A 25,502-nucleotide genomic window follows, 5' to 3' on the forward strand; every position below is an offset into this window, starting at 1 on the left:
GGGGCGGGACTTAGCTGGAAGATTGATGCGTGCGAACCTGGACCGGCTGGTCGCCTGGACTCTTTAAAACTGCGGAGCTTTTTTTTGCGAACGGGGTTGTTTCGGCTCGCGGCAATGGCGGAGCCGAGCTTTGTAATTGACGGTGGGATAATGGAGGGGGTGAGTGCTGCTGATGGGAGTTGAGCCTGTTTCCGCTGACATCGTGGTGGCTTTCGGGGCCTTGTTGTTGGAGGAGCAGCAGCGGGTAGTAGTAATGTTTGAATGGCGGTTGTAGTCGGCAGGGGAGGGGGGATTAAACCACCCCACACCCCCTCCCCCACCACCCCCAGTGCCGCTGCTGCAAAGGCATCATCAATAGATCCTAATAAAACCTCTCGAACTTTATATAAAAATAAAATCCGACTGGTTAGAAAATGTTTGCGTGGAATATACCCAGCATTAGCCAGGGATGTGCTGGAGGTTTAGATTCTTGCAGAGCCAGCCCCTTGGGTTGGGGAGCCTGTCCCTCCTGTCTAACCAAGCCCAGGCAAACTTTGGCCTCTTTGTAATTTTTATATATGTTTAATTTTTCTCGACTGCAGTGTTTGAATTTCAGAGGCCTGATGGAGGTTTATAATGTTGCATGATTGATGGATTAGTCCTAAATCAGAAGAAGTGTGAGTAGTCGCAGCTTGAAATGTATGCAGATTTAAAATGCATCCGTGGTCCATGACATGCACTTAAGCAAGCCAAAATGCTTAGGCCTTCCTATCATACTGTGTATATTTATGCAGTAGGATTATCCAAGGACGCTTAATAAAATCATGAAGGGATGACTGTGGAAATAAGGTGTTATGATCTTACAAAACATCACTACCCACTAGATGAGGTATGGCTTGGGAAGAAAATAAATTGTGATTTAAAACATTTGCACAGATTGGTAAGTGGTTATTTTGACCAAGATATTAATGCAATCAGTGAGAGGTATTGCTGGGAGAGCATAATACAAAGTATAATTTATACTGCCAAGATGCCCCATGATGTGGTCATTTACCCAGTGTCTGTTTAAAAAAAAAAGCCTGCAGCTTCTGGCAACTGCATGTTATCAACGTTCAGTGGGTACATTTTCAATGACACAGGATAGCATGACATAATGGGTGGAAGCTAATAGTCTCCAACACAGCATATATTGAAGTATCAGTCATGGTTCAGTTGGTTAGACTTCGCCTCACTAAAGGTTGTAGGTACATGTCCCTTCACTTTACCCTAAATTCCTCTGTGAATCTATCCTAGGCCCCATCATCATCTTCATATACAAGTTACCCCTTATAGACACATCATCCACAGACATGTACATTGTTGGCGCCTAGTTCTATGTATTCACCACCCAGAAGGTAAAAACTGGAAAATAGGAATATGGTCTAAAATGGTTTTTCCTTCAGGGCACCTCTTTGTACTCCTCTGCTGCCTTTGTGTTTTCAGACTGCTTGTCTGACAGCCAGTCTTGGATGAGCTGCAATTTCCTCCAGTTCAACACTCAGAAGAGCAAAGCAACTGTCTTTGACAAACCCCTTGCCACCACTATGAACTGTTTTCATTTCCTCTCCAGTTTCAAGCTGACCGTCTATGTCAGCAATTTCAACATCCCATTCAACCCTGAGATGACAACCTGATTCCAAAATCTGCATTACAGAGACCACCTTCTGCCACCTCCATAAACATCACCTGCCTCTGCACCAACCCCTATCTTAGCTTATCTGCAACTGAAACCCTCAACCATTATTTTGTCACTTTCAGACTCAACTATTGTGTTCTTTCCAACTTCCCATCCCTCATCGTCCATAAACTTCAGCTTGTCTAAAACACCAGAGCTTGAATCATATCCCATGCCAAGTACAGCTTCCCATCACCCCTGTCCATAATATCCTCTGCTGATTCCTGGTCCCAAGGTACCTCCAAATTTAAAATTCTTAACCTTGTGTTTAAATCTTTTCCTGGCTTTCCACTTTCTTATTTCTGCAATCTCCTCCAACCTGGAACTTTCTTTCTTTGGCTCTAACCCTTGTGCATTCCCCTCCCTTTACATCAACATTGGTGGCTGTGTCTTCAGCTGCCTAAGCTTCACAGTTTGAAATTCTTACTTTTCTTTAAGACTCACTCCAATCCATCTGATATACCAAGTTTTGGCTGGCCAAATATACCTCTGTGAAGCACCTTCAGCAACGCTTTTCTATATTATAGGTGCTATATAAATATAATCGTTGCTGTGTGTACAAGTTTTAAGATTATGAAAGTGCCATTTTCCTTTTCCAGGGAGGACAGATTTTACGTGTGTGCACAGCATTAAGTTGCTTACTAGGAGCCAAGATAAAAATCCACAATATACGAGCAGGAAGAAGCACACCTGGACTACGGTAAGTGTGCTACAAGTCCATTATCAATTTAACTGATTGCTTTCCTTTCCACTGACCCCCAATCCATATGACTTAATGGTACATTTCAACATCTTGCAGTACCTATACCAGCCCCTGATCCATTTAAACAATACTACATTTTGCAGTGCTTTTTTTCTCTTGTAGCCAATGAGGAACTCCAATAACTATGAATATCTGGATTTAGGCTGCATTGGGAGAATGTACAGTTAATAAAAATCATAACACGCAAGTGTACTATACTGGTATCTTTTTATAATTTTTCTTTTCAAATTCTTATATGGTTCTCTTTTATATTATAACCACTTTCAGTAAAGTATTCCATGTTCTAATAACTTGAAACAAAAACAGAAAATGCTGGAAAAACTCAGGTCTAACAGCATCTGAATGACAGCATGTCATCTCAAAACCAGTCCTAGTTTGGAAAACTGCTGTTTGGTTCTGTCTTAATCTTCTCTATTCCAGACCAAAACCTTTTTTTCCCTAGCCTTCATTACTATAAGCTTGTGTTCCTAGTGTTGTTTCAGTGAATCTTCGCTGTACTCTTCCATATCCATAATATTCTCTGTATAAGGGATGCCCAGAATTGCACACAATTAATGTGTTTAATAAATGTCAATACAAATTAACTGCATTTGTAATCATTGCTCTTAAGTACTTTGTAATGTCCAGAATCCCATTTGCTGCTTTTCTCTCAGCCCCTTTTATTTGCGCTCCAACCTTAAAGATCAAATATATTTGTACCTCTTTGATTCTTGGTTCTTCCATTTTGTTGAGAATGTTACTGCTTACTTCTTTTCACTGTTCTTTTTACAAGAATTTGTTACCTGCATCCAATTTCCTAATTGCCCAATTTGATCTGCCTTCTTGCATTCTTGCTTAGTTTGTCAAGCCCCCTAAGCATGATATCATCGCAAAATTCAACATAATTTTTCCTGTCCTTGCAGTCAGAATCTCAGCACACAACTCTGAGGTACATTCCTACCTACATCCTGTCAATCTGAAATGATGTTCATGTCCTGCAGCCAGCTTGCTGTTAATACTATGTACAGTATGCTAATGAGAATCCATGGTGTGATTTTGAATTATGGCAGTGACTTTAGTTAATATTGTACAATACAGTTTGCACAATCCAGATTCTCCTGTGCTGTTGGGGAAGAGGTCAAATGCCTGACTGCCATATGAAAATGTGTGGAATCTCTTGTTGGGTTTTTGTTGCACTTTCAGTTTCATCCTATGGTAAACATGAAATTTTCATAGTATGTCTACTTGCAATGTGAAATACCCAGCAATACAATTATAGACTGTGCCTTTCCAAACTTGGCTTGGGACTGAAGAGAGCATTTTGAAGTCTGTCACTTTTCAACCCAGGTAGAAACTCATTAAACAATAACTGTTTATTCCTCTCCAATATTTTGCTTCTATTTCAGATTTTAATTATTTACAGTTTCTATTTATCACCGTTGTTTATTCTCAAGATTCCAGTTATTTCTTCATTGGATTCTATCCTTTCTGCACTGTCCTGCCCTAAGATTAGTTTCATCATTGGCCTGTTCCTTTCTGTTCCTTCCCACAATTTGTGCCATGGATCTCCAATTTTGGGTAATTATACCTAAATCTGAGTGGTGCATACTTAAATTCTCTTATTTTAAAAAGTGTTAACGTAGGGACTGATGGTAACCAAACCAAAGGTAAACTGACATATCTATAAAATGTTCTTGAATTTACTTCAGAATTTAAAAAAGAGTCTTTAAAAAAAACCTTTTTTCGTAATCAGGACCCAAGATAACTATTTTAGAAAGGTCACATCCAGCTGGAAAGCCTTGATCACCAGTGTCCTGGTGCCTGTTTAAGGTTGGTAACAGCTGGTTGTTCATGAAACCAAATCTATGCAGAGACTGGGTGATGCTGTGATGTGGCTTAAAATCAGCCTGTTCTGATGGGGTAAAAGTTTCACCTATTTGCTGGCTTTAAGTATCCCATGTGACTTGAGCTTGGATGGTTTGAAAGCAGTTCACTATGGTTTTGTCCCACAACAAATACCTGTGCTTATTTTGGCTATATTTTTGCAGTGTCACTTATGGCAATGGATGGCTGCTGTCGAAAATGGAAGCGTATTAAATTGAATTTTAAAAAAGAGGGATTTTTTTCTGTGATTGTGTCTGAGGCACATTGTTGACACAGAGTAGAGGAAAGCTTATTCTTCATCTGTTCTTGTGACCTTGATCAAGGAGAGCTTGATGTAGCTCTGAAGAAGGGTCATACAGATTTGAAACATTAACTCTGTTTCTCTCTCCACAGATGCCACTGGACCTGTTGAGTTTTTCCAGCATTTTCTGTTTTTGTTTCAGATTTCCAGCATCTGCAGTATTTTGCTTTTATTATTTGAGCTTGATGTAGGCCTTGGGAGCTAAGTACCAGCATGCCTCATCTTAATGAGCATAAATGTTCATGTGCAAAAATATGTATAAATACTAAAAAAATTCTTTCGACCTTAAGGCCACAGCATCTGTCAGGGCTTGAGATGGTTCGTGATTTATGCGATGGTTGCCTTGAAGAAGCAAAAGTTGGTTCCACAGAAATCTCCTTCTTGCCGGGTAAAATCAAAGGAGGAAACCATGTTGCAGATACAAAAACAGCTGGGTAAGCATAAGTACTGATGCGGGTTAACTTTTATTTAAGACATGAAAAGCAGGAGCCTAGCTATAGCAGGACTCGGGTAACCAATTAATTTTCTTTATGCTTATTAATACAAGCATCGTGCAGTGCCTTTTATATTTGATAACTTCACACCTAGGTCCTCAAGACTGCCAACAAGCATTGACAATTCTCAAAAAAATAAACTTTTTTAAGTTACTCTAATTACCTGGGCTTCTGATAAATGTTGGCTGAATATATTTGAATAATGTGAGTAACTTATCCTAGTAGCAGTGCTGCAGTTAAGGGACCTACTTCCTGAGCTTCTGATGCAGTTAAGTGTAAGAGTGTCAACTTATTTGAGCAACTGAAGATATTTGGAAAGCCTGTGTCATGGTGCCTAGGAATTGAGGATTTTAATAAAAGGAGCTGTATGGATTTAATGGCTGCTGGCAATCTTCAAATATCTTCCCCAACTATTCTTGATATGTGAATTGAGATGTAGCCTGCCAACTCAATTTTATTTGGGGGGGCATCATAACTCTGCCTGACTTTTACCTCCTTCCATATTGGCCACACATGCAGTTTGCATTAGGAAATATTGAGTGATGTTTATTATGGAATATTATACTTTACAGATAATCAACCTTGCAAAAAAGTCAAAATATCTTTTGCTTTGTAAACTGTGACATCTTCATGGTCACTTTGTTTTTCTCTTAATTTGGCTTATATTTCTGAGATTCTGCCCATTGATATCCATAGGTAGCTTTAAACCCATTTCCTACTTGGATGTAGATTATTTACTGCAGCAGCAATTTGCAATTATGTCATGTTCTTAATGTAGAAGAATGCCTTAAGCTGCTTCAGAGACACAAGGGAAAAATAGACACCAGGCCAAAGAAGAGATGTTAAGCTGTGTGACCAAAAGCATGGCCAAAGTGGTAGATTCCAAGGAGAATATAGGTGGAGAAGCAGAAAGATTTAGAGGGGCTTCTGAAGCATTGATGTCTGTGCCTTCAGCCAATAGTGGGGACAGGGGGCAGGATGGAGCGGCTTTGCACATGAGGTCATAGTTAGAGGAACATAGACTATGGGGAGAGCTGGAGGAGCCTGTAGAGGTGGTGGTGAGGCCATGAAGAAATTTAAATTTATTTTTTAAAAAAAACTTTGAGATAGAGTGCCCACCTCTTACACCTTCCAAGCTTATCCATTTCTTTGTTGGAATACTCATTTCTAGAGGTAACACACTCTTGGCTGGCCTCCCACTTTCTACCCTCCGTAAATTTGAACTCATCCGAAACTTTGCTGCCCATGTCCTAATTCCATCTAAGCTTGCTGGCTATTTCAAGTAATTCAAGGAGTGCTTAAATACTGTTAACTATTCCAATACAGAGCTGAGTGCCTCACTATTACAATGCCATTGTTTGTTCCTGGATTTAATTGCTGTTCTGTCTGAGACTTTTAAGAAAGGCACAGCACCATTGATCAGCAGTAAAAACATAAAATGCTGTAAAAACTCAGGTGGTCTGGCAGCATCTGTGGAGAGAGAGAGAGAGTTAATGTTTCGAGTCCGTATGACTCTTCTTCAGAGCTCTGAAACAAACTCGAAACAGATTCTGCCAGATATGCTGAGTTTTTCCAGCATTTTATGTTCTTGTTTCCGATTTCCAGCATCCGCAGTATTTTGCTTTCACCATTGATCAGCAATCAGTCCTTTTGGTGGTCAGTGTGGTGAACAGCGTTAGGCACTATGTTAAATGCTGGGTCGAACTCTGATCAGCTTATTTCAGTCCAGCAGCCAACAACTTAGACGCTGTAGTCTTTAAATTTTGGTTGGACAAAGCACCAGTAAATAAATGTCTTTTAAGATGTGGACGGTTCTTATTTGATGCTTTGATACTTTGCACTTTTACTATCATTTGTTTATAATGGGAAAATTGTGTTAACACCAACACATTCGTAATGAACAATGGAGATTGTATTGGGGGATCAAGAGCCAACCTAAGTCAGTAGGGACCTGGTGAGTGAGTGTGACCTGGTGTGATAGGATGCAGGCAGGAGAGTTTTTGTCAGCCTGAGGTTAATGGAGGATGGAAGAAGGGAGGCTAGCCAGAAGAGCATTGGTATAACACCAAAGGCATGCTAAAGTTTTCAGCAGCTGAAATAGAAGTGGAGAGGTAGGTCATGTTATGGAAGGGGAGGTAAAGAGGGAGAAGATTATGGGCTCAGAAGCTAAATGTGGGATCAAATAGGATGCAGTGAAGTTGAGGCTGTCCAGGTTGTCATTGTCAAGTGACATTGGTCTTTCCCTTCACTGGTGATACAGAAAAATGCCTCCTCTATAGGACTCCCTGTTGCTGCATGCAAAGCCAAGGAGAGGCAATTTAGCCACCACTGAAGAAAATGGGATTAGAGTAGATAGCAAACTGCAATCCATGTTGATGGAAGGAAAGCACGACAGCTTCCAGTCATGGAGATACCAGGTGAGCTTTTTACAAAAGAACAAATATTGGTGGTTAGTTGTTAGGAGTAGCTCATGATTTTTGAGATATATATAATGCAAAATGTTGGAAGAAGTCATGATGCTTGATGTAAAGTATGAAATGTACTGATGTTTTAGGTTCCAAGTCTTCTTTACACATTCTTAATATCTGCCGTGTGCAAATGTTTCATTAAACCAAGCTAACGTCAATACTTTTTAAAATCAAGTTTTAGAAATCGTATCCCAAAATTAATGTTAACATATGTAATTAAAAACCCATTATCCTTAATTTGAGCGATATTGTGTTCATGGTAGTGCAAAAGATTAACTTACTTGTGGTATGTTCCACATGTTAAAATATAATTACAAACATTGAGACAGCTTCTTCAATCTTCCTAAGTTTAATCAAGATGCTGTAAACTTGGGGGTTTTCATGCTAAATCACAATTGAAACTAAATTGTTTAAAATGCAACTGAATATATTTTGCTATTTAGAATATTGTGTTGAAGCTCTCATTGATTTGATGAAAGTTCCTTAATTTCCCAAAGTGACCTAGTGGGTGTATGTGAGTGTCTTGTATACAGTATACAAAAATCTGTCACTCATCACCTCTGTATTCCTAAAAAGATTATTGTCAGGTGATCTTTTACATCACGTAAATGCTAACTTGTCTGTTTACCTACTGGACTCCCAAGAAACCTGTGTGATCTGTCTAAATGTGCTGATTACTTATTTTTCAAAATGATATTCGACGTGCTCAGTGATTGCACATTGATATGCCACCAAGCTGGATGGTCAGTTGTATGTTTTGTTTTCTAGGAGCGTCTGTCTATTAATGCAGGTCTCTACGCCATGTGTACTCTTTGCTGCTTCTCCATCAGAACTGATTTTACGAGGAGGGACTAATGCTGAGATGGCCCCACAAATTGACTATACCTTACAAGTAAGAGTTAATATGGTGATCGCTGGTTTGTGAGGAAAATACTGCAGCTATATATATGTAGAAGAATATATCTCCCCTTACCCTTCCCAAAGACACTATTTTTGGCTTATTATGGTATTAATTTATAAATAAATGTACGATTATGCTGGATTTTAATCCTTTTGCCTCTGTGTGTCCAGGGGATAGGCATGTCCTTGTCCTCTGCAATTTACATGGAGTCGGGCAAGTTTTTAGAGGACTTATAGTTTATGCCACCTCAGAGGTGTCATGAACTATAGCCTGGATGAGGGAACATTTTGGAAGATAAGTTTTTAAAAGGTCTTACCCATGCCCCCCCATGCCAGGCTATGCCACCCCATGGTCCCTCATATCCTCCATGCCAAGCTATGTCCCCCCACCCCCATGGCCCCTCATACCCTCCATGCTAAACTGTGGCACTTCCATGCCATTCGCCCACTATACACTCTGTGTAGAACCAGTGAGCCATATAGTGACAATAGGATGTGTTAAAAAAGCTTTAAAACACAATCATTCATTCATTAAGATTGCTTTTACAACAGGTCAATAAAAGTGTCAATCATCCTTTAAAGTATCGATAGCAGAAACTGCAAGCATTTGAAACCTCTATCATGTGTAAATAAACATTATACAATTGACAGGATAGATCATAGAACCAGAGCTGTCAATCAAGCAATGTTTTCCCTGGGGTGCAGCAGTTTCAACACTATAATGAATATCTGGGCTCTCAACCAAGAATGCAGAATGATGGCTCCTCATCCTTGAAACAGAATCTGAGTCTAAAATGAGTGGCAAATAATGACTAAAAATGAAAAATACTATGTACAAACTGTTGAATCTTGGCTGCCAATTTTTAATACTGAAGGCACTAGGTTCATGCGATAATCTCCTTTGTTCAGTAAGGTTACTGGTAGCTGTAGTAAAATATTTCTGTTAAATTTTGGGTCTTAATGTTGAACTAACCAAACTTTCTGCATTTCAGGTATTTAAACCAATTATTGAAAAGTTTGGATTTCAGTTCAATTGTGATTTAAAAATGAGGTGAGTATAAAGGACTTTATTTTCCTAGCTATCTGTGTAGGTGGCTTATACTTGAATAAGCAATTTGGATGAAAATCTTCAAAATTGAAAGAAAAGTGCTGAGTTGCTACCATTCGATGTTGGTTTTTATTTTACCAATTGCTTTCACGACTGAACATAGAAATGATTCTTATATTTTGAAATTTTAGTTAGCTGTGAAATTCATTGCTCAACAGAAGCATTCAGTTCTCAAAGTATTACCTTTTGAAAAACAGCTGTGGTTTTCTTCTCCTAAACATAAAGTTGGTCCAGAATTTGGCATTATTGGTTGATGGTGTGGCAAGTGGAAATACCAGACTGGTGTAATAAAAGGTGGAACTCTGAAGCACATTATTGAAGTGGAGCAGAGGATTCTGAGCACCTGGTCGATTTTGTATCTATGAATACAAAAGTGCTTATTTATTTGCAATCAACCCCTTCACCTTGATTGGGAAGAAAAGAAATTCTAAAAAAGCAATTGTAAAGTGCTTCGTTCCAGGTGTAGCAGTTAAAGTTAGCATGACCTCTTTTTTTCAGTTATTAGGAAAATGTATTTATGCTACAAATCCCCAAATGGTAAATTCTGAATCTTAGTTATTTTTGGGAGACATGGGCCAGGTTTTGCCTTTCTGATCTTCTATATGAGCATGGAAGGAGTACCCCATAAAAGTTAGCTCAAGTGTAGCTGTGTTGCTCTCTCATTCTATGATATGGTGATGTTTTAGCTTCTGTTAGATAGTTCTTGTAAATCACAGCAGGAAGCCAATCAAATGTATGAAATTAAACAACTTTCTTTATATTGTTGGAAGGATACAAATAGCAGTTGAAGAATATTTGTTTATTTTACTTCATTGTCCATCTACTATTGACCAAAAAACTTCTAAATTCTCAACTCTCTAAATATATTACATTATTTAAAGGATATGACCCACCTGTCTTCATGTGCACTAAAATCAGAAATACAGGTGAAAATTCTGGCTCTGTTTTATTGCTGTTTCCTGTTCAGGATCCTCTACTCTCTCTCTGGCTAGACAACTTATTTTAAGTGTATTCCCATCGAAACGTCTGTGTGCTTTTTTGTCTGTTTCATTGCTAGATTGACCAAAAACAAGTATTGGTCAGCTTGCTATTGAAGTGTATTCATTGGGAGGGGTTAGAAGTTGTGAAATAAATGAGTTTAATTATAGGGGTTATTTTGTACGTTATTTGCCTATGTGAAAAAAAAACACGAATAACTTACTGTTAGGGCACATGAAAGACACGATGCTCCGTTCACAAAGACTTCATATTGTCGCATCCCTGGGTTTAGTATCGTGTGATCAGACATCGGGCAGTTTGAGCGCACAGCTGAATATAAAACGTAGAACCTATTTACAGGAGTGAGTCAGAGTGAAAATCTAAGACGGGTGTGAAATTTGTAATACAGTACAAAGCTGACTTATATTGTTCTTTTGAATATAACCAGACCTGTTGACATCGTGGAATACAAACTCACCAAATTACTCAAATATTGAAACCTGTAAATGCACTGACTTGGAAATAACTATGGAGTACCAAGTGAGGGAATCAATAGCTCTTTCTGTAACAATAAGGACACTATTAAGGAAAGAAGGATTTGAATTTATACAACACCTTTCATGGCCTCATGACATCCCAAAACACATTTCAGCCAATGAAGTACCTTTGAAGTGGTCACTATTGTATTGTGGGAAACATGGCAGCCAATTTGTACAAGCAAAGTTCCACAAACAGATAAATAATAATGATCAGATAATCTTGATTTTTTTTAAGTAATTTTAAGCGGGATAGATATGAGCCAGAACGCCAGGGCAAAGCTATTTTTTATTCGTTCTTGTAATGTGCCACTGGCTAGGCCAGTAATCGGATATAAAATGAGTGACAAATAATGACTAAAATGAAAAATACTGTGTGCAAACATTTGAATCTTGCTGCTAATTTTTAATAGTGAAGACACTAGGATCATGTAATCACTAATTACCCTTGAGAAGGTGGTGGTGAGCCATCTTCTTGAACAGCTGCAGTCCATATGGTGTAGGTACACCCACAGTGCTTTAGGGGAGGGATTTCCAGTGTTTTGACCCAGTGACAACAGTGATAGAATTCCAAGTCAGATGTTGTGCGGCTTGGAAGGGAAGTTGGAGGTGATGGTATTCCCTTGCATCTGCTATCCTTGTTCTTTTAGATGGTAGAGGTCATAGTTTTGGAAGTTTGCTATCCAAGGAGCCTTGGTGAGTTGCTGCAGTGCTTCTTGTAGAACATGTGAATTAGGAGGAGTATGCCACTCGGCTCCTTGAGTCTGCTCAGCCATGGCTGATCTGATTTGTCCACAGTCCTGCCTATCCTTTAACCTTTCACCCCTCACTTATCAAGAATCCATCTACCTCTGCCATAAAAATATGCAAAGACTCTGCTTCCACTGCCTTTTGAGGAAGAGAATTCCAAAGACTCACGGCCCTCTGAGGAAAAAATTCTCCTCTTTTCTGTCTTAAATGGGCGAACCATTATTTTGAAACAGTGACCCCTAGTTCTAGCTTCCCCCACAAGAGGAAACATCTTCCACATCCACCCTGTCAAGACCCCTCAGGATCATATATGTTTCAATCAAGTCACCTCTTACTCTTCTAAAAGCCAGTGAATACAAGCCTAACCTGTCCAATCTTCCCACATAAGAAAATCTTCCCTTTCCAGGTATTATTCTAGTAAACCTTCTCTGAACTGCTTCCAATACAGTTTACATTCTTCCTTAAATACAGAGACCAATACTCTATATAGTACTCCAGATGCGGTCTCACCAATGACCTTTATAACTTAAGCATAACCTCCCTACCTTTGTATTCAATTACCTTCGCAATAAACAATGACATTCTATTAGCCTTCTTAATTACTTTTTATATCTGCATAACTAACCTTTTGCGATTCTTGCACTAGAACACCCAGATTCCTCTGCATCTCAGCTCTGCAATCTCTCACCATTTAGATAATATACTTTTTTATTCTTCCTGCCAAAATGGACAATTTCACATTTTCCCACATTGTACTCTTATCTACCAGATCTTTGCCCAATCACTTAACCCATCTATATCCCTTTGTAGCCTCCTTATGTCCTCTTCATATCTTACTTTCCTACCTATCTTTGAGTCATCAGCAAATTTAGCAACCATACCTTTGGCCCCTTCATCCAAGTCATTCATATAAATTGTATACAGTTGAGGCCCCAGCACAGATCCCTTTGGCATGCCACTCATTACATCTTACCAACCAGAAAATGACTCACTTATGCAAACTCTCTGTTTCCTATTAGCTAGCCAATCTTCTATCCATGCCAATATGTTACCCCCTACACCATGACTTTTTATTTTCTGCAATAATCTTTGATGTGGCACCTTATCAATGCCTTCAGGAAATCGAAGTACATCTAGTGGTTTCCTTTTATCCAGAGCACATGTTACTTCCTCAAAGAACTCCAATAAATTGGTTAAACATGATTTCCCTTTCACAAAACTATGTTGACTCTGCCAGATTACCCTGAACTTTCTTAAGTGTCCTGATATAACATCTTAAATAATAGCTTCCAACATTTTCCCTATGGCAGATTTTTAAAAAATTCATTCATGGGATGTGGGCTTCGCTGGCTGGGCCAGCATGTATTGCTCATCCCTAGTTGCCATTGAGAAGGTGGTGGTGAGCTGCCTTGAACCGCTGCAGTCTGTGGTGTAGGTACACCCACAGTGCTGTTAGGAAGGGAGTTCCAGGATTTTGACCCAGCAACAGTGAAGGAACGACGATATATTTCCAAGTCAGGATGGTGAGTGACTTGGAGGGGAACTTCCATGTGGTGGCATTCCCATGTATCTGCTGTCCTTGTCCTTCAAGATTTTAGTCATCATCTTCTAGATGTGAAGCTAATTGGCCTATAGTTTCCTGCTTTCTGTCTCCCTACCATTTTGAATAAAGGAGTTACATTTCCTATTTTCCAACCTAATGGAACCTTCCCCGAATCAAGGGAATTTTGGAAAATTAAAACCAATCTCACTAGCCACTTCTTTTAAGACCCTTAGATGAAATCCACCAGGACCCCAGGGACTTGTCAGCCCGCAGCTCCAACAACTTGCTCAGTACCACTTCCCTGGTGACTGTAATTTTCTTGAGTTCCTTCCTCCCTTCCATTTCCTGATTTACAGCTATTTCTGGGATATTACTTATATCCTCTATAGTGAAGACTGATGCAAAATACCTGTTCACTTCATCTGCCATCTTCTTATTTTCCATTATTAATTCCCCAGCTCACTTCTATAGGACCGACTAGCACTTTGTTAACTCTTCTTAAAATATCTATAGAAACTCTTACTATCTGATTTTATATTTCTAGCTAGCTTTCTCTCATACTCTAATTTTTCTTTCCTTATTAATCTTTTAGTTATTCTTTGCTGTTTTTTATAATCTGTCCAATCTTCTGACCACCTCCTGTCTTTGTGCAATTATATGCTTTTTCTTAAAGTTTGATACTATCTTTAACTTTTTTAGTTAATCACAGATGGTGGGGGGTCCTCTTGAAATTTTTCTTTCTTGTTGGAAGGTATCTATTCTGTGTATTCTGAAATATCCCCTTAAATATCTGCCACTGCATTTCTGTTGACCTAATTTGCCAGTTTACTTTAGCTAGCTCTGCTTTCATGCCCTCATAATTGCCCTTATTTAAGTTTGAAATACTTGTCTTAGACCCACTCTTCACTCCTTCAAACTGAATGAAAACTCATCATATTATGATCGCGACTGCCTAGGGATGCCTTTACCATGAGGTCATTAATTAATCCTATCTCGTTGCACAATTGAGTATAGCCTGCTCTCTAGTTGGCACCACGACGTGCTGTTCTAAGAAACTATCCTGAAAACATTCCAGATGGTACACGCTACTGCCACTTTTGCAGGTGGTGGAGGGTGCAAATGTTCAAGATCGTGGATGGGTTGCCAATCAAGTTGGCTGCTTTGTCCTGGATGGTGTCGAGCTTTTTGAGTGTCGTTGGAGCTGCACTCATCCAGGCGAGCAGAGAGTGTTCCATCACACTCCTGATTTGTGGCCAGGCTTTGGGGAGTCAGGAGGTGAGTTATTCACTACAGAATTGCCAGCCTTTGACCTGTTCTTGTTGCCGCTTGTATTTCCATGGGTGGTTTATTTAAGTTTCTGGTCAGTGAAAACATCCAGGACGTTGATGGTTGATGATTCAGCGATGGTAATGCTGTTGAATGTCAAGAAGAAATGGTTAAATTCTGTCTAGTTGGAGATGGTTATTACTTGGCACTTAGGTGACAAGTAACATTTACACTACACATCAGCCCAAGTCTGAATGTTGTCCAGGTTTTTCTCCAGGCAAGCACAGCTGCTTCAGTATCTCAGGAGTCTCGAATGCTACTGAATGCTCTGCAGTCATCAAAAGCATCCCTACATCTGACCTTATGTTGGTGGGGAGGTCATTAGTGAAGCAGCTGAAGGCAGTTGGGCTAGGACATTACCCCAAGGAACTTATGCAGCAATGGCTTGGGGCTGAGAAGATTGGTCTCCCACAACCATAACCATCTTCCCTTATTCCAGATATGACTCCAACCAATGGAGACTTTCCCCCCCAGGTTCCCACTTACTTAAATTTTGCTAGGGCCCCTTGATGACAAGAGCAGTCACTCTCAACTCAGAAGTCTCCTGCTCTTGTTAATTCTTGCTGAGATACAACTGCACTGCAGTTAGGCACCTTTTCATACCTTATTCAAGTAAACATTATTCATATATTAACCAAGATGGTGAACATTGATATGATATTCAACAATAAAAGAGCATTCCAATAAGCTGTGATTATTTATCCAAATACATGCATTTTCTAGCAAGATAGGACCCTTGGTCATTTACTCACTTAGAAATACATGTAAGATGTAAATTCATTTGTGGATTTGCAGTTCTTGGAGGTGAAGACAATGGCATTTAAACCAATCAACTCTTGTGTTTTACAGGGGTTACTATCCAAAGGGTGGAGGTGAGGTGAGAGTAAAAATATCTCCAGTAAAACAACTTACTCCAATAAACATGACAGAAAGAGGAACAATTACAAAGATTCATGGGAGAGCCTTTGTTGCTGGAGTTCTGCCATTTAAGGTAAGAAGTAAATATTTTACTGAATTTTACATAATTGTAGTTTTTCTGTTTTTCTTACTTACGAACCTTGTTTAAGTTGTTGATTTAAGATGTCCTTGAGATTCCAGTCTACAATTTTTTTTTTTTTTGGTTTCTGTTTTAATGTATCAAGCGGATGCTGGAAGAACTGAGAGTAATCTTATGTGATTGTAAGCCTGGTGTGTACAGCCCCTGGGCCAAAGTGCAGTGTGCTAGTCAGTTTGCATTATTGGGTATGGTATGTGATGGTTGTATTTGCTGCAATGAGGCACTAATACACTGAGCATTTGGCAATGGCAGAGAAGAAATTATTCTCCTGAGGAACAAAGAAAAATTTAGATTCTACTTTCAACTTTGATTGCACATTACTTGCAGAGGTTTTTGAAGAGCATTTTATTACTTGTTATAGCGATGTATGTGGGTTTTGCTGAGAAGCTGGTGTGGCCTCCCTTTTTGTAGAAATCTTTTGTGCAATGGAGTGGCTTGCTAGGCCACTTTGGAGAGTATTGAGGGTCAACTGTGTACCGTAGATTACAGGCACTTGTATCAGCTAGGGTGGGACAGTCATTTTTTGGTGGTCCAACAAATTTTTTTTGGTTGTTTTCTTGTTCTACCCCACAAATTATCAGATCTTTTAAATTCAGTTTCACGTTCACCAAGGTGAGATTTGAACTCCTAACCTCTGGGCTGTTGAATTTAGCACTTGATAATTCTATGATGTATAACAGCAGTAAAAACTAGTTTATGGCATGATGTGACAGCCTGACTGATCTCAAGTTGCCTCCCTCATTGTGTATAAACACAGTTTTCTACTGAGTACTCCAAATTTGCACCAAATGATGATTAAAATGTTTTTTGAACATTAATAAAAATAATTTGCTACAAAGCCCATTTACCCTAAAAGCAGTGAATCTTGTGAGATTAGGATGAACTAAAGATGTTTTTCTCTTTTTATTATTAGCTTGCAAATGAGATGGCATCTGCAGCTGTTCGGTGCATCAGAAAAGAAATGCGTGATATTTACGTAAATGTCCAGTCTGTGCAGGAGCCCAAGGACAAGGCATATGGAAATGGAAATGGAATTATGTAAGAAGCAAAAATCTATCATTGTACATGAACGAGAGACTCTTTTATGCCAGTTTAACTGAGATTTTCAAGCTGCCAGCTTCTCATACAACATGAACCTCTTACTGTACCTTTTAGTGGATGTCAGGTAGTTTTAGAAAATGAACATCTGCAGTAGGTTTTACAACAATTAAGTATTTTAAGGCTGGTGAAAGCTTTTGAAGCCACACTTCTCTTCAAAGTGCATGTTCTTTCTTATGTCTGATGGGTAGGATGTGGAGTTGTGCACTGCAAACCCAGTGGAATTGTTTATCACAGACTCTCCTTTCTCAGTGGTGGTTTTAGTTAAGAGGGCCTCCCGCTTATGACCCTTCATATTTGCCAGCCATGCCCCAAAACTTTGCTACCAACTCATGATCTTGGTGTCAGTTATTGATATATGTTTTGATTTGGGTGTTCTGACTGCCTCATTATATAGGAGTGCCTGATGATTATTTGACTTTGTACATGTGGACCGACCTGCTTCTTGTGATTCTAGATGACAGTAATAGGATCAAAGGTACCTATTCGTCCTCCAGGATTTAATATTTGGTGCCCCAAACATGTTATTAATAATATGAAACATTTTTAAATCACTATTAGTATTCAAAAAGTACTATTTAATATGATATTTTAGTGCATGGATAGAACTAGACAACCAGGAACAGGAACTTAGGAATCCCCAAACTTTCCAGGTCACTTTAAGCCCTGCTTCTGAAAATTACAGAGTACTGTGCACGTGTGTGATGTCAGATGATGTGCATGTGATACTTGTGCTATGTTTACAAATGTAACGCTTTGATTGTAGCACCAGAATCCTGGTATAACAGAGTTGTGATGTTTTGCTTTCAACCCATGCTCCATTTCAAAGAATGCTTTAATATGTACACTATTCAACCATTTGTAGAAAGCTGTGAAAATAATTTGCGATGTTTGAAGTGAAGTGGTTGCATCTCTTTGAGAACACATGGGACACACACCAGCCTTTCCTTTTTTGTTTAGTCCAAATTCAGAATGCTCCATTAAGAATAAATTTTAATTAAGATGAACTTTGCTAAATAAGTATTTAATTTAAGAGAGCTCTGCTTTCCAAATACGCATCTCAGTTACTTCAATAGTAAATTCTTATACCAACCAGACTCTTTGATATCTTGTGTTTTTTGAAGTAGGTGGGCATTGTCAAGCTCAATAGAACCTGCTTCTGAAGTGGTTTCTTTTTATTGTTACAAGTGCTTATACTCTAAAGACTAATGTTACAGTGGATTATACAATGCATTTCATTCTAAAATGAATATTTGTGAGAATTTTACCTGCTGCTTTTCTAACAGCGTGGTATGCTTACTGGCTTGGTGCTCCATTGGTGTGAGTTTATTGCTGCAACTGATTCAACAGTTTCTGATTTCAATCATGCTACCAGCATCAAAGGGAAGCACTCTTTCTAACTGCAGGTAGAATGAAGCTCTAGGATCAGGGGTCTGACTCCTCTGCTACCATTCCTTCATGGCAAAATCAGAATTTTCTGAGTTGGTTAATTGTTCTCCTGTCCTTTGAGCTAAGAGATGTGGACAGAGCATTGCTTGGTGGAGATAAGAATGTATTAAAACGGAAATAAGAAGCTTCAGTTCCCTGTCAAAGTGCTTTCATGATGACTTGCAAGAAAGCTTGCTCTTCATCAAGGTTAAGAGGTAATTCTGACCATTGTTTACAGCGATCAATTGAATGCAACTTGTATATGTAGCTTTTTAAGTCATCCTCATTTCTGGTCCTAATTTCTTTCTTCTTTTCAGTGTTGTTGCTGAAACTTCTACAGGATGTATCATTGCAGGATCTGCCCTTGGTAAAAGAGGTAAGATTGTTTTTAGTGTTAATCGTTGAATTAGCAGGGAATAAATAGCAAATTGCTGTACCTGCTACTCTTAATCTACAATTTCATTTATATAGCACCTTTGGATAGTAAGCCCCAAGACACTTCACAGGCGTTTCCTCAGACAAGACTTGACACCAAGCTTCTCAGAGGCAGTTTCAGCAATGGGGGTGATACGAGAGTATAGAGGATAGTGAGGAAACAATGACAATATTGTAACAGAACTAAGAGTGGAGCCATTAAGATTTGGGCTTGTCAAATGCATGATAAAACAGTGCTTTTGAAGAATTGAGAAAGAAAACCAAAATCCACAGATTAAGTCAAAATGCTGACACTAAGATGTTTGCAAAATACAGGAGTTGCTGCAGATAAAGTTGGAATCGAAGCTGCAGAGATGCTGATGAAGAATCTTCGTCATGGTGGTTGTGTGGACCAGTACTTGCAGGACCAGGTATAGACAATTTGATGGATCAGTATGTTTAAAACCTAAATATGCTTTTTGATAAGGATTAACTTTCCTTGCGCTGGTGTTGCTGTGTCCTCTTGGTGAAACCACTCCACTGCTCACTGCCACACATTGACAGTCCAATGCGCAGCATCCCCTCAAATAATGTTTCATAAGTGCTGCTGCAATAATTCAATGCAGAACTTCTTAAGTGAGTGCCAATTGAAATTTATATACTTAAATCTAATTCTGCTCTCTTTCACCACAACAAAGTACAAGAGAGCATCTGTTTTTGATAATATTATTTGATAATTGTCATTACTTTTATTAATATTGATGTGCAAAGTAGGCTTTTATAAATAAGCAAAATGCAAATCTTGAAATACAGAGGAACAACATTTTGGCTGGGCATTTAAAGTATGTTTTCATAAAGTGACTTCGGGCTTAAATTTTAGAAAATAACTGGCAAAGTACTTACCCCCATACACAATTGGGTTTATAACTAACTTTCTCTTGTTCCTGCTTTTGAAAGTATTTTCTTTGTCTTCTATGAAGCTGTAGAGCACATTCCTCTCCTTTGGAACACAAAAGCCAGCACCTGGTGGCACAGCTGACAGCACAATGCTTTGTTGTATCACAGCTGTCTGCCAATGGCTTTCAAATGGGTGGGGGGAGCAAGAACTTTACCTTTTTTAGCCCCTGTCACCAGGTGAAAAATATTATCTATGTGACCATCAACTCAAACATGAAAATCTATTTTTAACTAATGTTTGAAAGCAAAAAATCATGTAATCTTGCATTGAGAACACACAGTTGTAAATAAAAGCTCTGGATAACAAAAGCATTGTGTAGCTGGGGGCTTAAGGATGGAACTTTATGGTAATTGCTTTAATCACACACAAATCTCAAACACGTCACATAAAACAACAATAAATTTTCCCTGAATACTGCACTGGCTTCATTATACTGTTATCTGTACTCCATACATAGATGGTAAGGGAATAGAGGAGGATGATTTTTGTGCCCATCTTTACTCATTGGCAAATTTTGTCACTTAATTGTAATGTTCTTTACAACTGGTATACTTCATTTGAAAAATAACTGCGTAGTTCTGTTCAGCAGTATTACTTCAGTCTCTTGGCCCAGAAGGAACATTCTTTGTGTCTAGGCCCAAGTGAAAGACACAGGGAATTGCTTCAGAGATTGTTGATGTGTTAGCATCACCTAGCCACGAAACTTGTCAACTGCATTTCTCTTTGGCTCAGGTCATCATATTCATGGCCCTGGCTAATGGTGTCTCCAGAGTGAGATGTGGGCCCTTGACTCTTCACACCCAGACTGCTATACACTTTGCAGAAATGCTAACCAAGGTCAGTATTCTCGTGAACCAGTAAAATATTAGCCAATCAATCAATTTTCTTTGATATAGAGTGATTTTTTAAAAATTGTCATTGTTGGGGAATGGAACATTTTGTTACTTTGGGACACGTGTCACTATTGACCATTTCCAGGATGAACTATGAAGGATTGTATGCAGAGTAAAACAGTTTTTATGCTAACCCTAAGTTACATCTAGGCCAAATACAGCACAATTAAAAGTTGCTGTACTCTAACTCATGTCTAGCAACATATCCAATCCTAGCCCCTTAGAAGAACACACTCTACAGCACCAGTGTGAAGTGTGGTATTTCCATTTTTTTTAGTTTTAGTTGCAATTTTCCCACAGCAATGTAAAAGTCTCACTTCCAGTGGGTGCCTGTCTTGCATGTGTGGACATCAAACTCCAGATATATGGCTTGTTGTGGAATGAAACAATTTCTTGAGAGAGAAAAAGCCGGCCAATATTATTTTTTAATTTATGATAAACTTTAACTTCAGACTCTGTTTACTTATGTACATATATAATACTCATTGTAAACTGACATAACACATCATAAAGCTACTTCTAGTCCACGCAGATGTTGCCCTATAGCAGGCTTGTTCAACATTTTCACTCAGGCTCCCCATTTGCATTTTTTCTCACTCAGAGCAGATTTTGGAAAGAGAAAGTTTGGCACAACAATAAACTGAATTTCAAAAAAAGTTGTGGTATTAAGAAAAGGAATAATTGCATAAGTAAAACAATGTCATAGCAATGAATTGTTAAGTTAAAAACGAGTAATTAATAAAAATGACCTGAGTATGCGTGGATCAGTGTGTGTGTGTATGCCAGGCTCACTCCCAGTCTCGAGCTGCTCACTCATGCACACTCACCCACTGTGAATGGCTGTGTGTATGTGTTAGTGTGTGATGGTGACAGTGAGTGAGAAGCTGGATATTGGGAGTAAGGCAGACACCCACATTCTCTCACTCTCGCATGCGCGCATGCACGCTCACTTACACACATACACTCAATCACTCGCCCGTGTGCAAGCACGCACGTACACACACACTCACCCTATCTCTCAGACACACACACTCACCCTCACCCTCTCTCACTGCCCCCCCCACACACACACACACACACACTCTTCTGCGCACACACACACTCTTCTGCGCACACACACACTCTTCTGCGCACACACACACACACTCTTCTGCGCGCACACACACACTCTTCTGCGCACACACACACATTCTTCTGCGCGCACACACACACATTCTTCTGCGCGCACACACACACATTCTTCTGCGCGCACACACACACACTCTTCTGCGCGCACACACACTCTTCTGCGCGCGCACACACTCTTCTGCGCACACACACACATTCTTCTGCGCGCACACACACATTCTTCTGCGCGCACACACATTCTTCTGCGCGCACACACACACACTCTTCTGCGCGCACACACACACACTCTTCTGCGCGCACACACACACTCTTCTGCGCGCACACACACACTCTTCTGCGCACACACACACTCTTCTGCGCACACACACACTCTTCTGCGCACACACACACTCTTCTGCGCACACACACACTCTTCTGCGCACACACACACTCTTCTGCGCGCACACACACACATTCTTCTGCGCACACACACACACATTCTTCTGCGCACACACACACACATTCTTCTGCGCACACACACACACACACATTCTTCTGCGCACACGCACACACACATTCTTCTGCACACACACACTCACCTTCTCATTCATTCCTGTGCGCATTTACACTCACCCTCACTCACTCCCGCATGTACTCTCGTTCACCCGCTTGCTTGCTGTCTCACTCACTCACCCTCTTGCATACGCACACACACACACAAAACACCCCCCCCCCACTCACTCCGGAAGCACGCACAGCTTGCTCTCCCTCCCTGCTCGCTCCCTCCCATTAACTTGCTCTCTCTCCCTCGCACTCTCATTCTCACTCACTGTGATTGCAGGAGCAGCCCCTTGCAAAATCATGAATTTCACTTATCTGCATTTTCAACTTACTGGTTTTTTGAACAGTTCGAACTATTGTTTAATCTCCACCTTTTAGCCCATCTCAAACAGAGGGGCTCCACAGGCCACAAAGCAGCCTGTGGGCTGCCAGTTGGATAAGCTTGCCCTATAGGCATTACATTTTATTACAATCATGAAATGCTGGGTGTTTGAGTTGCACATTAAACTGGCAAGCACTTCTCATGTGCCAAAGCTCCTTAACCAAATAAAAAGTACTCTTGAATTGAGCAGCTTTACTTCCATCTCAAGAGTCATACAATATATGGTATAATACTTCCCAAACGACAATTGCCTATGAGCAAAGACAGATCCACTGTGCATCTGAACTTATGTATGTAAGAAACCCTGTATGTGCATGATGCATCTTGGACATCTTCATGCAAACTTCTACTGCAAGTTACTGGAGGAACAGCACCTCATCTTCCGACTAGGTAATTTACAGCCTTTCGGACTTAATATTGAGTTCAAAAATTTCAGATCATGAACTCTCTCCTACTTCCCCACCCCCTTTCCGATCCCCTTTTTATCAATAATTTATAATTTTTTTACAAATATATTTTTCTTCAAATTCTTTTAAATTTGTTTCGAACTATTGTTTCATCTCCACCTTTTAGCCCATTTCGATTCTCCCCCCCCCAACCCCACTAGGGCCATCTGCCACTTGCTTGTCCTGCTTCCTACCCTTAATGTCCCCATTAGCACATCCTTTAGATAATATCTCCACCATCAACACCCCTTTGTCCTTTTGTCTATGACGTCTTTGGCAATCTCTTCTTGGCCTCCACCTGTCACTGGCCCCCTATCGAGCTCTGCCTGTCCCCCTCTACCAGCTTATATTTCATCTCATTTCTATATGTCTTAGTTCTGATGAAGGGTCAGATGGACTCGAAACGTCAACTGTATCCCTCTCCGCAGATGCTGTCAGACCTGCTGAGTTTTTCCAGGTATCTTTGTTTTTGTTCTAGATTTCCAGCATCCACAGTATTTTGCTTTTATCTTAATGCTGTAGTTGTTGACTGACCTCGGTAGTCAGATAGCAGTGGAGTTGTAACTTGATATTTGCATAAGCAAATTTTACTATAACACTTCTGTGGAATCTCCTAATTTAGCTCTTTTTTTTGCTGACTAATGTAGCTAAGATGATATCTTGAACTTTGTTTCAAAACACTCTGAAGTTACATTCTGCAGTGAATTTCACAGAACCTGATTGCAATAATATAATATAGAATTAAAGTTTCTTGTCATGCTACATGCAACATGATTTATTAAGAAAAGGTCCATTTAACTAAATTTGGTTATATGTCACTCAATTTGTATTTTTTTTTTCTTTTAGGCTAAGTTTACAGTGAATAAAATAGACGATCAAGAGTCTGGATCAGAAAGTAATATCATAGAATGTGAAGGGATTGGAATGACGAATCCCAACTTCTAAGACCTGAAACCCTAAGTGTACTTATCATACACTAAACTATGGAAACAGAATGTGCATATTTGTTGGTACTTCAGTTGGGGGATTCTTAATCTTACTAATAGGTTCTTGTGTGTTTAAAAAAATAATAATAAAAATCATGCATTAATACCTGAGTGCTTGCTATGTGTATCGTGACATGAAAATAGAGACGTTAAATGAACAATAGTCAAGCAGTAACTTTAGCAGAAACCATAACAGACTACAAAGGAAGTTTGGGAAAGGAGTTGGACAAAATAGACTCCCTGGAGTATTTATTTAATAACTCAGAGAAATTAAAAAATACATTGTATTTTGGATCTTATTTCACTCATGATTCAGCAACAAGAATGTTGTACAAAAGAATAAGATGTTTTAAAGAAAAAAAAACTACCTGGCTGTTGCTCAGATTCCCAATAACAGCAATTTGCATCTATATAGCATCTTTAATGTAATAAAACATCCCAAGGTGCTCTACAGGTATTATCAAACAAAATTTAACACTCTCCCACAAAGAGCTATTAAGCCAGATAACTAATGGTTTGGTCAAAGAGGCAGGTTTTAAGGAGCATCTTAAAGGAGGAAAGGGTGTTAGAGAGATTTAAGGAGGGTGTTCGAAAGCAGAGGGTATTGGTAGCTGAAGGAGTGATTAAAACAGGAATGCCTGAGGCTAGAATAGACGGAGCGCAGATATCTTGGGGTGAATGGGGAGAGGGAGGATGTGGTGGGCTGGAGATCAGAGTTAGGGAAGGACGAGGTCATGGAGGTATTTGAAAACAAGGATGAATATTTTAAAACAAGGCATTGTTTAACTGGGAGCCATTGGCAAGTTCAGGGGAGATGGGCAAGTGGGACTTGGTGTGAGTTAGGACAAAGGCAAGAGAGTTTTCAATGACCTGGAGGGTAGTTCAGCCAGCCAGTTGTTTCTTGGAATGGTCAAATCTAGAGGCTACAAATGCAGGGATGAATGATTCGGCAGCAGATAAACTGAAGCCAGGGCAGAGTCAGGCACTGTCATAACGGTGGAAATAGGCAGTCTTCAAGTTGTTGCAGATATGTGGTAGTAAGCTTATCTCAGAGTAAATTACAACGCCAAGGATGCAATTAGTCTGATTCTGCCTCAGATAATTGCCAGGGAGAGGGATGAAGTTGGTGGCAGGGAAACAAATTATTGCAGTCTATTAATGCAAAAGCAAAATACTGCAGATGGTGGTTCTGATGAAGGGCCATCTCAATCTGAAATGTTAACTCTGTTTCTCTCCACAGATGCTGCCTGACCTCCCGAGCGTTTCCAGCATGTTTTGGTTTTATTGCAATCTGTTAGAGCATGGCTTGATAGTAATACAGCTAATCCAAGTAGGTGGAGATTGCACTTCTCCACGGCATAATGGTAATGCTGTTGCACTTTGATACTACTGCACAGACATGAACATTTGTCAAAACTTGCTTATACTGAATAAAATATAACCACTGAA

At 39.6% G+C, this 25,502-nt stretch overlaps 1 protein-coding gene across 2 annotated transcripts; it reads left to right on the top strand.

Annotated features, from left to right (window-relative positions):
• Positions 1 to 25,502, top strand: rtca (RNA 3'-terminal phosphate cyclase). Of its 2 annotated transcripts, XM_041207696.1 has the most exons (12): positions 2 to 159; positions 2,293 to 2,393; positions 4,911 to 5,054; positions 8,351 to 8,474; positions 9,475 to 9,533; positions 15,573 to 15,714; positions 16,694 to 16,818; positions 18,624 to 18,682; positions 19,057 to 19,151; positions 20,411 to 20,515; positions 23,914 to 24,029; positions 25,294 to 25,502. In XM_041207696.1, exons 1-11 carry the CDS (start codon positions 115 to 117, stop codon positions 24,010 to 24,012), a joined length of 1,098 nt encoding a protein of 365 aa, XP_041063630.1. In that variant the 5' UTR covers positions 2 to 114; the 3' UTR covers positions 24,013 to 24,029; positions 25,294 to 25,502. The 2 variants fall into 2 exon arrangements, with proteins under 2 accessions (XP_041063629.1, XP_041063630.1); XM_041207695.1 differs by having other exon boundaries at positions 1 to 159; positions 23,914 to 25,502.

Source organism: Carcharodon carcharias, chromosome 16 (genome assembly GCF_017639515.1).
Source record: "Carcharodon carcharias isolate sCarCar2 chromosome 16, sCarCar2.pri, whole genome shotgun sequence".
NCBI classification, from domain to species: Eukaryota; Metazoa; Chordata; class Chondrichthyes; order Lamniformes; family Lamnidae; genus Carcharodon; species Carcharodon carcharias.